Here is an 11709-nt window from a genome sequence, read left to right on the forward strand (position 1 = left end):
TCAGTGAATGGAGGGGGTTTCCACCTTGCTGCTATGGCGAAGGACGCTGTCCTATGGCCAAGGGTGCTGCCGCGAAGTTTGGTGCACAGGCATCTGTTTGAGTCTTTGCTTTCGGTTCCTGTGGGTGGAGCTAGGAGTGGAATTGCTGGGTCACAGGGTGACTCTTGGAGGAGCTGCCAGGCTTATTGCAGAGGGCCACACGGGTTGACATTCCCACCAGCACTGCACAGCGTTCCAGTGACTCCATGTCACCCCGTGCTGGTTATTCACCTTTAGTAACACGACCATCCTTGTGGGTGTGCAGTAACTCTCTGTGGATTCCAATTGCATTTCCTTGATGACTAAGTATGTTGAGCATCTTTGCATTTGCTTGAGGGCAAGTTCTACATTTTGTACATCTTTGGAAGATCTGCCCAGACCCTTTGGCACAGGCCCAAAGTTGTTTGTTTGTTTGTTTTTGAGACAGAGTCTCACTCTGCCACCCAGGCTGGAGTACAATGGCATGATCTCGGCTCACTGCAACCTCCGCCTCCCAGGTTCAAGCGATTCTCCTGCCTCAGCCTCCCAAGTAGCTGGGATTACAGGCATGCGCCACCACGCCTGGTTAATTTTGTATTTTCAGTAGAGAAGGGGTTTCACCATGTTGGTCGGGTTGATCTTGAACTCCCGACCTCAGGTGATCCGCCCGGGCACAGGTCCAGAGTTTTAAGAAAAACCACAAAGTGCTATGAAGTTTGAGCCTAGCAGGATGGGGCGCCAGGCCAAGGTTCCTCGGGACGCAGGAGGCTGGTGCTCCAGGCGGGCTTGCGGGAAGAGGGGGCAGGGAGGGGGCCGGGCCGGGCTCTCCGGGACAGTTCCGGGAGGGCGTCCTGGGCGGGCCCTGCGTCGGGTCGCAGTTTCACTTTTAGGTTTGGGCACCTCCAGCGGAATTGCGCTCGCCGGACAGCTCCCAGGGCGACCAGACGCGCCACCCTCGGGGCACCGACGGTCACGGTGAGCTGCGCCCCGCTCCCTCCCCGGCCTGGCTGGAGCTCCTGGGTGGGGCCGGTCGCTGGCTCCCGGGTCGGGGATGCTGGCCCTGCTGCGCCCCTGACGGTCCCACGGCCCCAGCGTTCACCCGGAAGGCTCCGCGCCGCACACTGGGGCGGAAGGTCCAGGCTGCGGGGAGGGAAGCTCCAGGCTGCGGGGAAGGCTGCCCTTGGCCAGCCCAGGGGCCCCGCCTTTGGACCTGGGCTTGGGCTTTACTCCCAGGTCCGCCATCCAGGTGTCCGGGCTGGTGTTGGTCCCGCCCCCAGCTGCCTTCTGGGCCCAGCCTCCGCTTTCAGCAGGGCCGGCACTCAGAGGCCTCCTGGGGCAGCCGCGGCCCCTCCACTGTGGCCCAGGTGACCCGTGTTCCAGCAGAGGCCGCTATGGCCTCTGACCCCTGAGACGGGTGGCTCATGGAGCTCCAGACACAGAGAAGGCCCTGGAGGACGCAGCTGGGATGGGACGACACACTGGGTTCTGCAGGGAGTCCGGGTGCCTTGCTCAGGAGGTGCCGGCTTGTTTCCTCCCAGCCAGAGGCAGCCGTTCTAGCGGACAGAGCCCTCTGTGTTAGAGCAGGTCTGGGCATCAGGCCCCGCTGTCCCGGGCTGGAGGTGCTCATGGCCCTGTAGACAGCAGGGAGGACACTATTTCTGTGTTGGGGAGCGGCCAGGGAGTTTTCTGCTAGTGAGAGCATCCCAGGATGAGCTGGGCAGGACTGCTCTTGAGGGAGGGAGTCCCCCATCATGGGAGGCATCCAGGCACTGACCCTTCTCCCACTCCCTTCTGCCCTCCCGCGGAGGGCACAATGCCTGACCCGTTTCCCCTCCTCAGGAGCATGGGGTCAGCCTTTGAGCGGGTGGTCCGGAGAGTGGTCCAGGAGCTGGACCACAGTGGGGAGCTCATCCCCATGACCAGCCTGCAGAACTCCACTGGCTTCCAGCCCTACTTCCTGGTGGTCAGGAAGCCCTCAAGCTCATGGTTCTGGAAACCCCGTTATAAGTGTGTCAACCTGTCAATCAAGGACATCCTGGAGCCGGATGCCCCAGAACCAGGTGCCTGATGTGGTGCTGAGGCAGAGCCCCAGGGAGGCTGGGTGGGAGAGGGGAGTGGACTGGGTCCAGCCAGCCACCCGCCGTGCTCTGCAGGCTCTAGCTCTGGGCTTCCCTTCCAGAGGGCAGGGCTTTTCCAAAGGTTCCTCTGCCCTGGTTATGGGACAGGGCTGGTGGGGGCGGGGGAGAGGCGGGGTGGATGGGCAGGGCCTCAGGTCTGGCCTTGCTTTAGATTTGCAGCGTGGCAGCACCTTCCACTTCTACGATGCCGTGGATGGGCAGCTACGGGGCGGTGTGGAGCTGTCAGCCCCAGGACAGGCAAAGATCGCAGGCAGGGCCTCGGTGTCTGACAGCTCCAGCACCTCAATGCATGTGTACTCGCTGAGTGTGGACCCGAACGCCTGGCAGACCCTGCTCCATGAGAGGTGGGCCCAAAGAGGGCAGGGCCCCACCGACCCCAAGCAACCCTGCTTTTATTTATTTATTTTTAGCCAGGTGTGGTGGCTCACGCCTGTAATCCCAGCACTTTGGGAGGCTGAGGCAGGTGGATCACCTGAGGTCAGAAGTTCAAGACCAGCCTGGTGAACATGGTGAAACCCTGTCCCTACTAAATACACAAAAATTAGCCGGGCGTGGTGGTGGGTGCCTGTAGTCCCAGCTACTCAGCAGGCCGAGGCAGGAGAATGGCGTGAACCTGGGAGGCGGAGCTTGCAGTGAGCCGAGATCACACCACTGCACTCCAGCCTGGGTGACAGAGGGAGACTCCGTCTCAAAAAAAAAAAAATCATTTATTTATTTTAAAATTATTTTGAGGTGAGGTTTTGCTGTCTTGGCCAGGGTGGTCTTGAACTCCCGGTCTCAAGCAATCCTCCTGCCTCGGCCTCCCAAAGGGCTGGGATTCCAGGGTGAGCCACTGTGCCCGGTCCCAGCCTTGCTCTTGGGAAGGTCACAACCTTGGGGCATCTGAAAAGTCCCAAAGGCAAAGGAGCCGTGGCTGGAACCGGGTTGTGGGAAGGAGGCTGCAGGGGTCATCTGGGGCCTCAGCTGCCAGGACTGGATCCTAAGGACCAGACTGAGCCCCAGGCTGCTGTGAGGACAAGTGGTGGTGTGAACATGAGGCCCGGGTGAGGGGGCTGCTCCCCGAGTCTGGACTTGGAGTCCCCGAGTCCACCTTTCCCCATGGGATCCCGTTCCCGTGGGGAGCCCACAGAGAGGCTGCCGGTGCCCAGGCATCCACAGATGTCTGGAGGCCCCCTCTGCACCACCTCCCCCAGTGGCATGGGGCTGTGAGGGGAGGGAAGACATCTTCGGGGACTGCGGCCCAGTGAGCTTGCGGCTCCTCGGACCACAGGCACCTGCGGCAGCCAGAGCACAAAATCCTGCAGGAGCTGCGGAGCCGCGGGGACAACGTGTACGTGGTGACGGAGGTGCTGCAGACACAGGAGGAGGTGGAAGTCACACGCACCCACAGGCGGGAGGGTTCGGGCCAGTTTTCCCTGCCCGGAGCCATGTGCTTGCAGGTATTAGCCAGCCCTGGGCCACACCTGGCCCCACATGGGCATGCAGTGGCGGGTGATGGAGGCAGCGGGGCTGGGCTCTGCCAAGGCCCCTCAGAGCAGCTCCCAGCCCTGCGCTTGGCTGCGGAGCCGAAGTCACCTGGCAGCCGGCCTGCCCCCAGCACCCAGCCCACACCCGCACCCAGCCCACACCCACACCCCAGTCTGGTGCCCAGGGCCCAGCCCTGAGCCCATCTACACGCCTCAGGGTGAGGGCCAGGGCCACCTGAGCCAGAAGAAGACGGTCACCATCCCCTCGGGCAGCATCCTCGCATTCCGAGTGGCCCAGCTGGTTATTAACTCTGACTTGGGTGAGCTGGAGTTGGGGGTGTCTCGGGCCCAGGCTCTGGAAGAGAAGCAGGGAGGCCTGGGGAGAACTACCTGCCAGCATGGGCTGCTATGGGCCCCTGGCTGAACAACGTCCTGTGTCTGGCAGGTGACTGAGGTCCTGTGCTCTGGTGTGTGGGTGATTGAGCAGGGCCTGAGCTGGACAGGGGAGTTCCCAGTAGGGGAGGGGAGGGGAGGTTGGGATCTAGGTGACATGCCTGTCCCTGTCTGTTCCCGCCTGGCTGGCAGACATCCTTCTCTTCCCGGATAAGAAGCAGAGGACTTTCCAGCCACCCCCGACAGGTGAGAACGGAGAGACCCTAGCATGGGATGCCCAGTGGAAGAAGCACGCTTCCTTGGCAATTGAGGCTTTCTTCTCGTGTTCTCAGGGCATAGGGAGGCCGGGCAGCCCCCTGAGGCGGTGGGCACCCCCCATACACACACAAGGGGTGACACAGGACAGCTGACCCTGGGCCTCCCCGGCCTCCCTCCCTGCCCTGGGCTGCCATTGTTGGAGGTGGTGACCGGGGCTGTGACGGCCCAGGGAAGGCCTCAGCCCTCTCTGGCTCAGACACCCATCTCCTGCACTGACCAGTCCTGCCCTCCCATACCCCTGCCCAGGCCACAAGCCTTCCAGGAGTGTAGGCGCCTGGCCACAGCTGCCCTCAGGCCTCTCCATGATGGGGTGCCTCCCCAACTTCTTGCCAGGTCAGTGCCCTCCTGACTGCCCTGGGGACCTTTGGTGGGCTCTCCTTCTGCCCCCTGGGGTCTGCCTATCCTGACCAAGGCTTTCCAGGGCCCTGTAAGCACCTAGGCAGTGCCAGCTCCTCTGTCCCTACAGATGGGGTCCCTGCGGAGGGGACGTTCACTGAAGACTTCCAGGGCCTAAGGGCAGAGGTGGAGGCCATCTCCAAGGAACTGGAGCTCTTGGACAGAGAGCTGTGCCAGCTGCTGCTGAAGGGCCTGGAGGGGGTGCTGCGGGACCAGCTGGCCCTGCGAGCCTTGGAGGAGGCGGTGAGCAGGGGAGGGTGCCCGGGGCACACAGGGCCTGCCCAGCCAGCCAGGCTCACCTGCCCCTCCCATGCCCACAGCTGGAGCAGGGCCCGAGCCTTGGGCCAGTGGAGCCCCTGGACGGTCCAGCAGGTGCTGTCCTGGGGTGCTTGGTGTTGGAATCCAGAATGCTGGTGCCGGAACTTGCCGTCCCCATTGTCTACCTGCTGGGGGCACTGACCAGTGAGCGGCCCCTGGGGGTAGGTGGGGAGTGGGAGGGAGAGAGGTGGGCTTTCCCAGATGGGCCTTCAGGAACCCCCTCTTACCTGACTCTCCCAGTGCTGAGTGAAACGCAGCGCGAGCTGCTGGCGGAGGCGCTGGAGTCGCAGACCCTGTTGGGGCCGCTCGAGCTGGTAAGAGGGTTCGGGCTGCAGGAGGATGGGCTGAGCCAGTGGAAGGGGCCCTGTTGCACCTGAGAAGGGATGGTATGGGCAGGCCCAAGGTGCCCAGGTTTCCCCATCTGACAAACTCCTGCCCTGTCTTGGCAGGTGGGCAGCCTCTTGGAGCAGAGTGCCCCGTGGCAGAAGCGCAGCACCATGTCCCTGCCCCCCGGGCTCCTGGGGAGCAGCTGGGGTGAAGGGGCACCGGCCTGGGTCTTGCTGGAGGAGTGTGGCCTGGAGCTGGGGGAGGACACTCCCTACGTGTGCTGGGAGCCGCAGGCCCAGGGCTGCATGTGTGCACTCTATGCCTCCCTGGCACTGCTATCAGGACTGAGCCAAGAGCCCCACTAGCCTGTGCCCAGCATGGCCTGGCAGCTCTCCAACAGGGCAGAGTGTTTGCCCACCAGTTGCCAGCCCTAGGAAGGCCGGAAGCCCAGCAGCCATGTGGCCAGTCTACCATGGGGCTCAGGAGCTGGGGCAACACAGTAAAGGTGGTGTACGAAGGAAAGGCTGGTAGCAGAGTTTTTGAGGGGTCCTGGATCTGGGTAGGGTGAGTAGGGGTGGGGACAGTACCCATGCAGGATCAGGAGGGACATCAGGGCCACGTGCAGGTGATGTCTGCATCGTCCGGCTTCTTTTGCACCCTAGAGCTAAGGGGAGCCCCATGCTGGGCTTGGCCGCTCTAGAGTAATGGGCCTGTGGCCCTACCTACCCCTCTCTGTGTGCTTCTCTGCCTGTGAGGAAGGGCAGGGCGATTTAGGTGAGACAGTTCCACCAGGCGTGTCCATGGCTGAGGCATGGCAGGAACCTCTGCTTCAGGGAGCTTGAGGCGTGTGCCGCAGAAGGGCGTGGACATCCTCAGCCCACAGGGGCTTTAGGGGTGCAGGTGTGACTGATGACAGGCCCTGCCTTCCTGGGGCCACACAGGAGGTTCCTGGGGAAGCAATACTAAAGAAACTGACCTTTAGTCCGTTTCACCCTCATGTGCTTGCCTGAGCTAAGAGCCTGGAGAGAGGAGGTCCCCCGGCCTGTGGGAATTAAGCAGGTCCAGAGTCACATCAAGCTGCTTACTTGCAGGAGCTCAACAGCTGTGGCCTCCAGGTCCAGGGAGGAACACGCAACACTTGGTGTGGCCAGGGAGTTCTTGTTCCTGGGAGAGTGGACAGCCTTCCTTGGTGGGGACCAGTCTACCTGCACACGGTCGCTAGCCTTCCCTGCTTCTAGCAGGGCACACAATGGTCACATAACTTGCAGAGCTTGCAAAAGAGAAGGAACAGTGGACTCAGCTACAACTGGGACATTAAATCCACCAGAAAACCTGGTATCCAGGCCCAACAGTGATCTTTTTTTTTATTTTGTTTTTATTTATATATTTATTTATTTATATTTTGAGACAGAGTCTCTCTCCGTCACCAGGCTGGAGTGCGGTAGTGCGATCTCGGCTCACTGCAACCTCTGCCTCCCGCAGTTCTCCTGCCTCAGCCTCCCAAGTAGCTGAGACTACAGGCGCGCACCACCACACCTGGCTAATTTTTGCATTTTTACTAGAGACAGGGTTTCTCCACGTTGGCCAGGACGGTCCCGATCTCTTGACCTTGCGATGCACCCACCTCAGCCTCCCAAAGTGTTGGGAATACAGGTGTGAGCCAACTCGCCTAGCGGATTTTTTTTTTTATTTTTATTTTTTAAGAGACAGGGTCCTGTTCTGTCGCCCAGGCTGCGTAGTGACACAGTCATGGTTCATAGCAGCCTCGATCTCCTGAGCTCAAGGAGATCTCCCGCCTCAGCCTGCTGAGTAGCTGGACTATAGGCACATACCACCAGTCCTGGCTAATTTTTTAATGTTTTGTAGACATGGGGTATTGCTATGAATAGTGACATTAACATTGAAACAGGAGACAAAGCAAACTCCAGATATCTCAAATCCAAGTTACAGAACTTCCTAGACACTCCCACCCACAGTGCAGGAACAAACTCAACGCCTCTCAGACTCATGGTCCTTCTTTGAAAACCCTTTCGGGTGACTCGAAAGGGTGAGTGGGGTAGGAGTAGCCCGGGTCCAAGAAAGCATTTGAAATGGGCAGGCACACAAGGCAAAGCCTCGGCGCCCTGAGACCATCAAGGCCATGCCACGTGACAGGCCACACCTGAGCCCCATCTTGAGCGTTGCAGCACCAGTGAGCTCCCTGGCAACATTGCCCATTAGAGATTGGGCATCAAGGCCAAGACTGTCCTGGCCCACTGGCTAGAGGTGGAAAGGGAATGAGTGTCAGGGTGCACCTGCCCTCTTGCCCTCCAATCTTAGACCCCACTGGAAGATTTGCCCTGGGGTGGGCTCTCTGCAGGTGGGTCTGATGGACCCCAGGGGCCATGGCATCCCCATGGAGGGACCAGCCCCCTGTGCCACCTGGAGCTTCCCAGGAATTCCAGCAGGGAAGAGTCACACTCCGGAGACCAGGTGGACTTTGCATGAACCTCACTCCTCCTGGCAGGGCAACCAGGTTCTGGGCAGTGCCAGAGCAAGGCGGGGCTGGACACATTCCTAGCAGGCAGCTGTGTGGTGCAAGCCATGCCTGTACTGCACACAGCCTGCTGCAGGATGGCGCGGACTCTCCCGGGCACCATGAGGGAGGGGAGGAGCACGGGGTGCTGCCTGCACACCACAGTGCACTCCCCACCTGAGCCCCCATCTGGAGTGAGCATAGCATCACTGTTGGGTTTGCCCGCAAGACTGTCCAGCATGCTGTGCGGTGTGGGCAAGCCTCTGCTAGGCTGGCAGCACGTGCTTGCCCTGGGGGCTGGCTCCTGGTTGCAAGGTGAGCAAGGAGGCCGGGCTTGCTTCCCTCTTTGGGGCTGCTACCGAGAGGATCCCTGTGGCTGTGTCCTGAAACCCGTCCCTGCCAGCGCTGAGGGTGTGCCCCCCATGGGTGCTCCCAGCCTGTCCTGGGAGGTGCGGACCTCGGACAGATGGCTGGCTTGAGAGCTTCCTGAAGGCTGGCACGGACGTCCAAGGTGCTTCCATCTGACCTTCACTGGGCATCTGGTGGCCTCTGGCCTCTCTGACCTTCTATTGATCTGTTTCTTGTATGGTGAATCCCGTTTTGGTATCTGCCATGGAGAATCCAAACTAATCCCCCAAACCTTGCCCCCTGCTCCACAGAGACCCATGCCCTTGACCTGATCCTCAGCTTCCTGCATATGACCTGCAAAGAGACCCACACCCCAGTGCTGACAGCTCTAACCCCATCCATTCCGTGCCTGTTAGACCAGAGTGCAGCTTCTCTGTCTTACAGTTAACCCAACCTGACCTGGCCATAGCCTGTGCCTGGAGCCTGCCTGACCTTTAACCCTGCTGCCAAACCGGCTCTTTACCTGGGGCCACGTCAGGGCCTATGGCTTATGACTCCAACCTGAGCCGATCTTGGACCAGGGTCAGTTCCGATAACCACATTCGAAACAGATGCTCAACCCTTTCCATCCATGTGTGTTTATTTTAGATGCTTTCTGTATGGGAGCTGGGGAGAGAGGTCAGTAGGACCCACGCCTGCTCCCGAGGGGCCCCAGTCTGGGGGATGGTCCCAGCCCTTCACAAGGCTGCGCACACGCCCTGTGCACGTGTGGAGGCTTCACTGAGGGGGAGGCTGCAAAGGGGCCTTGAATGTGAGGACATTTCCAGGCAGGCATCCTAGGTGCAGGAACCTGCTGTACAAAGTCAGAGAGGTGAGCGCACAGCACTGGCGGCTCCCAGAACAGCCTCTTCCTCGTGCGTCCAGTGGCGCGTTCCTCATTTAACCCTGGGAGAGGTGCTGGGGTAGTGTCATGAGTGCTCAGTCTGATTGGACGTGCACACAGGACCCCCACATCTGAACCCCCAGGTGTGATCCACGGCCTGCGTGGTCCAGCCTGGGGGGAGGTCGGGGCAGCTTCCGGAGAAGGCCTGGCTCCTATGAGGCCTGACATGATGAAGAGGGGGTGATGATGGCTTGGCTGAGGGGGCACAGCAGGTGCGGCTGGGAGACAGGTCAACACTCTTGAGCAGAGAGGATGCCCGCCAGGAGCCTCAGGATAGCTAGCAAGGAATGGGTTGCAGGATGAGGATCGGGGGTACAGCTGCCGGGCCGGTCAAGGCCCAGACAGGCCACAGCGTCCTGTCCAGGCATGAGGTGGAGACCCAGGAGGGCAGCCTATGGGACCACCAGCTTCGGGGTCCCCCACCAGACTCAAGAGGCCAGGTGCCATCTGGGCCAGGAGCCAGTCCCAAGGTGGGGCATGGGCCACGCTCCAGGGGGCTGTGAGAACAAGAGCCCTGACGGGGACAGATGGGTGACAGCTGTCCCTCTGCGTCGCCATCAGGGCGGTGGGTGCCTGAAAAGGGGGTGCGAGGGTGGGGGTGGGTGCGGGCACTGGCATCCAGCACCAGGCCCAGGGAGCCCCTCCGTCGGGGTGGGGACGGGCTGCTGTGCCCGTGGGCTCCTCAAGTCGGACCCTGGCCCGCGGGTCCCAGCCCCCAGCCTCAAACTCAGCGGGGTCCGGAGCAGCCCCAGCGGCCCGCGAGGCTCGGGCGCTGGAAGGGGCTGTCGGCGAAGACTGGTGAGGGCCGGGCGGGGCGCGGGGAGAGGTGGAGGAGGCGGGGCCCGCGGGGGCGGCCCCGGGCGCGGGCCAGCATCGCCACCTGCTGGGCGGACACGTGCGCTGCCGCGGCCACAGCCGGCTCGGGGTCGCTCTGCAGTCGCCCTAGGTCTGCGAAGAGATCGCAGCTCAGGCTGGGGAGCCCAGGAGGGCCGAGTGCCCGGGCCCCCGGCCCTCCACCCACCGCTCCCATCCACTCCGCCCTAGCACCAGCCACCTCTCCAGAACACCATCCCCTGGCAAGGTGGGGCCTCACCCTGGAACAGGGAGTTCAGCAGGTCCTGGTTGATGTAGCCGGGGCTGGCGTGGTGGACAAGGAAGCCTGGACCACAGCAGATGCATGACTGCGGGCCCCACAGCCCCACAGGGCGGGACTGGCCCAGCTCCCAAAGCCCCGGTGCCAGGGGCAGTGTGACCCCGGGCGGCCTCACCTATGAGCACGGCAGCTGCCCGGCGCAGGGGGTCCTGTGGACTCCGCAGGTAGCCCTGGGTCTGGCTCAGGAAGTTGGGCACGTGGCCCGGGTATCGCTGAACCTGGGGACAAAAGGGCTAGTGGCAGGACAGGAGGGTGATCCTAAGTGTGGAGGAGGCCGCAGAGCTGAATCCAGGGGCCAGGGTTCCAGGGGAGCCCCCAAGGGAGGTGGCATGGTCTGAGGCCTTGGACTTGTCCCACCAGTAGCCTGACTATCTGGTTTGGCTGCGGTAGAAACGGTTTGGGGGCCCCGGTGAACCCTGGAACAAGTGGGCAGCTGATCATACCCCCTTGTGGTCACCTTGCTTCCCCTACTGACCAGGCGGCGGCAGAGGTGGCTCAGGGCCTCGGGGCTGTCATAGTGGGCCACGGTGACCATCTCCTCCAGCAGGCCCCAGCAAAAGGCCTGGTCGCAGCGGGCCAGGGTCCACTCTGAGCTCTGGGATATGGGAAGGGAGCCGGGTCAGGGGTCCAGGAAGTAGAAAGGCAAAAGGTGGGGGTGAGAAGAGGGGGAGCAAGGGCATCGGGTGAGGGGCAAAAGAGCCCAGGGCAGGGGCCCGGAGTGAATCTCAAGGGAAGAGCAGTAGTAACCTGGTCGCCCGTGACGCCTGCCCCTGAGGTCCTTGGGATGGGGGAGTCCCTGACCTGTAATTGTCGGAGGGGAGGCACGGTGGGAGTGGGGAGTGTTGGATGGCATAGGGCTGGCATGGTGTGGGGGGCAGCTGACCTCAGCAGCGTCCCTGCTGGGGTCATGCAGGCGCAACAGCAGTGGCACGAGACTCTGCAGCACCAGCTTCCGCAGGGGGCCGCGGAGCCCCAGCCGGAGCCCACCCCGGCCCCGGCGCACCAGAGACCCAAGGAGCCCGACCGCCGAGGCGCGGATTGAGTCCCGTGTCTGCATGGGAGGGCGCCGTCAGGGCGGGCGGAGCATGAGAGGGGCTGCAAGGGTGGGAGGGGGTGGCCAGCGCGGAGCGAGGAAGCGGGGGGTCTAGGGAAGGTTGCTGACTCAGTACGATCTGGGGACAGGGAACAGGGCCTGGAGCTGGACCTGGTTGGGAAGCCTGGGGTGCCCCTACGGGGGGTGGGGCTTGGAGGGATGGGATCTGGAAAGAAAAGTCTAGCGGGGAGGAGCTTGGCGGGACACGGCCTTGGAGGGGCGGAGCTGAGCAACAGCGGGCGGGCGGGGCGGGGGCGGTCAGGAGGGAAGAAGCCTGGGAGGG

General features: G+C 62.2%; 2 protein-coding genes across 3 annotated transcripts in view; one reads left to right on the forward strand and one right to left on the reverse strand.

Annotated features, from left to right (window-relative positions):
- Window positions 1-844: 844 nt before the first annotated feature.
- Window positions 845-5896, forward strand: GSDMD (gasdermin D). 2 transcript variants are annotated; one of them, XM_017883426.1, is made up of 11 exons: window positions 845-993; window positions 1858-2078; window positions 2308-2500; window positions 3427-3595; window positions 3840-3942; window positions 4208-4261; window positions 4580-4666; window positions 4800-4972; window positions 5050-5191; window positions 5288-5361; window positions 5497-5896. In XM_017883426.1, the coding sequence occupies exons 2-11, from the start codon at window positions 1862-1864 to the stop codon at window positions 5737-5739; spliced, it is 1455 nt and encodes a 484-aa protein (XP_017738915.1). In that variant the 5' UTR covers window positions 845-993; window positions 1858-1861; the 3' UTR covers window positions 5740-5896. The 2 variants fall into 2 exon arrangements, with proteins under 2 accessions (XP_017738915.1, XP_017738914.1); XM_017883425.1 differs by lacking the exon at window positions 845-993 and having other exon boundaries at window positions 1838-2078; window positions 3427-3523.
- Window positions 5897-9907: 4011 nt separating this feature from the next.
- The window catches only part of MROH6 (maestro heat like repeat family member 6), a 5883-nt gene continuing 4081 nt past the window's right edge, over window positions 9908-11709 (reverse strand). The window contains exons 6-10 of the mRNA XM_017883372.1: window positions 11217-11393; window positions 10809-10928; window positions 10449-10551; window positions 10274-10339; window positions 9908-10128 (exon numbers count right to left, since the gene is read on the reverse strand). Of these exons, the coding sequence (XP_017738861.1) occupies window positions 9908-10128; window positions 10274-10339; window positions 10449-10551; window positions 10809-10928; window positions 11217-11393 (687 nt within the window). The remainder of the gene's footprint in view (window positions 10129-10273; window positions 10340-10448; window positions 10552-10808; window positions 10929-11216; window positions 11394-11709) is intronic.

The sequence above is a fragment of the Rhinopithecus bieti genome, unplaced genomic scaffold (assembly GCF_001698545.2).
Source record: "Rhinopithecus bieti isolate Rb0 unplaced genomic scaffold, ASM169854v2 scaffold_13617, whole genome shotgun sequence".
NCBI lineage: Eukaryota > Metazoa > Chordata > Mammalia > Primates > Cercopithecidae > Rhinopithecus > Rhinopithecus bieti.

Excerpts from the sequence above, each read along its gene's own strand:
- GSDMD (XM_017883426.1), top strand. The coding sequence starts at position 1,862 with ATGGGGTCAGCCTTTGAGCGGGTGGTCCGGAGAGTGGTCCAGGAGCTG. Across the intron at positions 2,501-3,426 it reads CAGACCCTGCTCCATGAGAG|GCACCTGCGGCAGCCAGAGC; the intron begins GTGGGCCCAAAG and ends CTCGGACCACAG. Across the intron at positions 3,596-3,839 it reads CCGGAGCCATGTGCTTGCAG|GGTGAGGGCCAGGGCCACCT; the intron begins GTATTAGCCAGC and ends TACACGCCTCAG.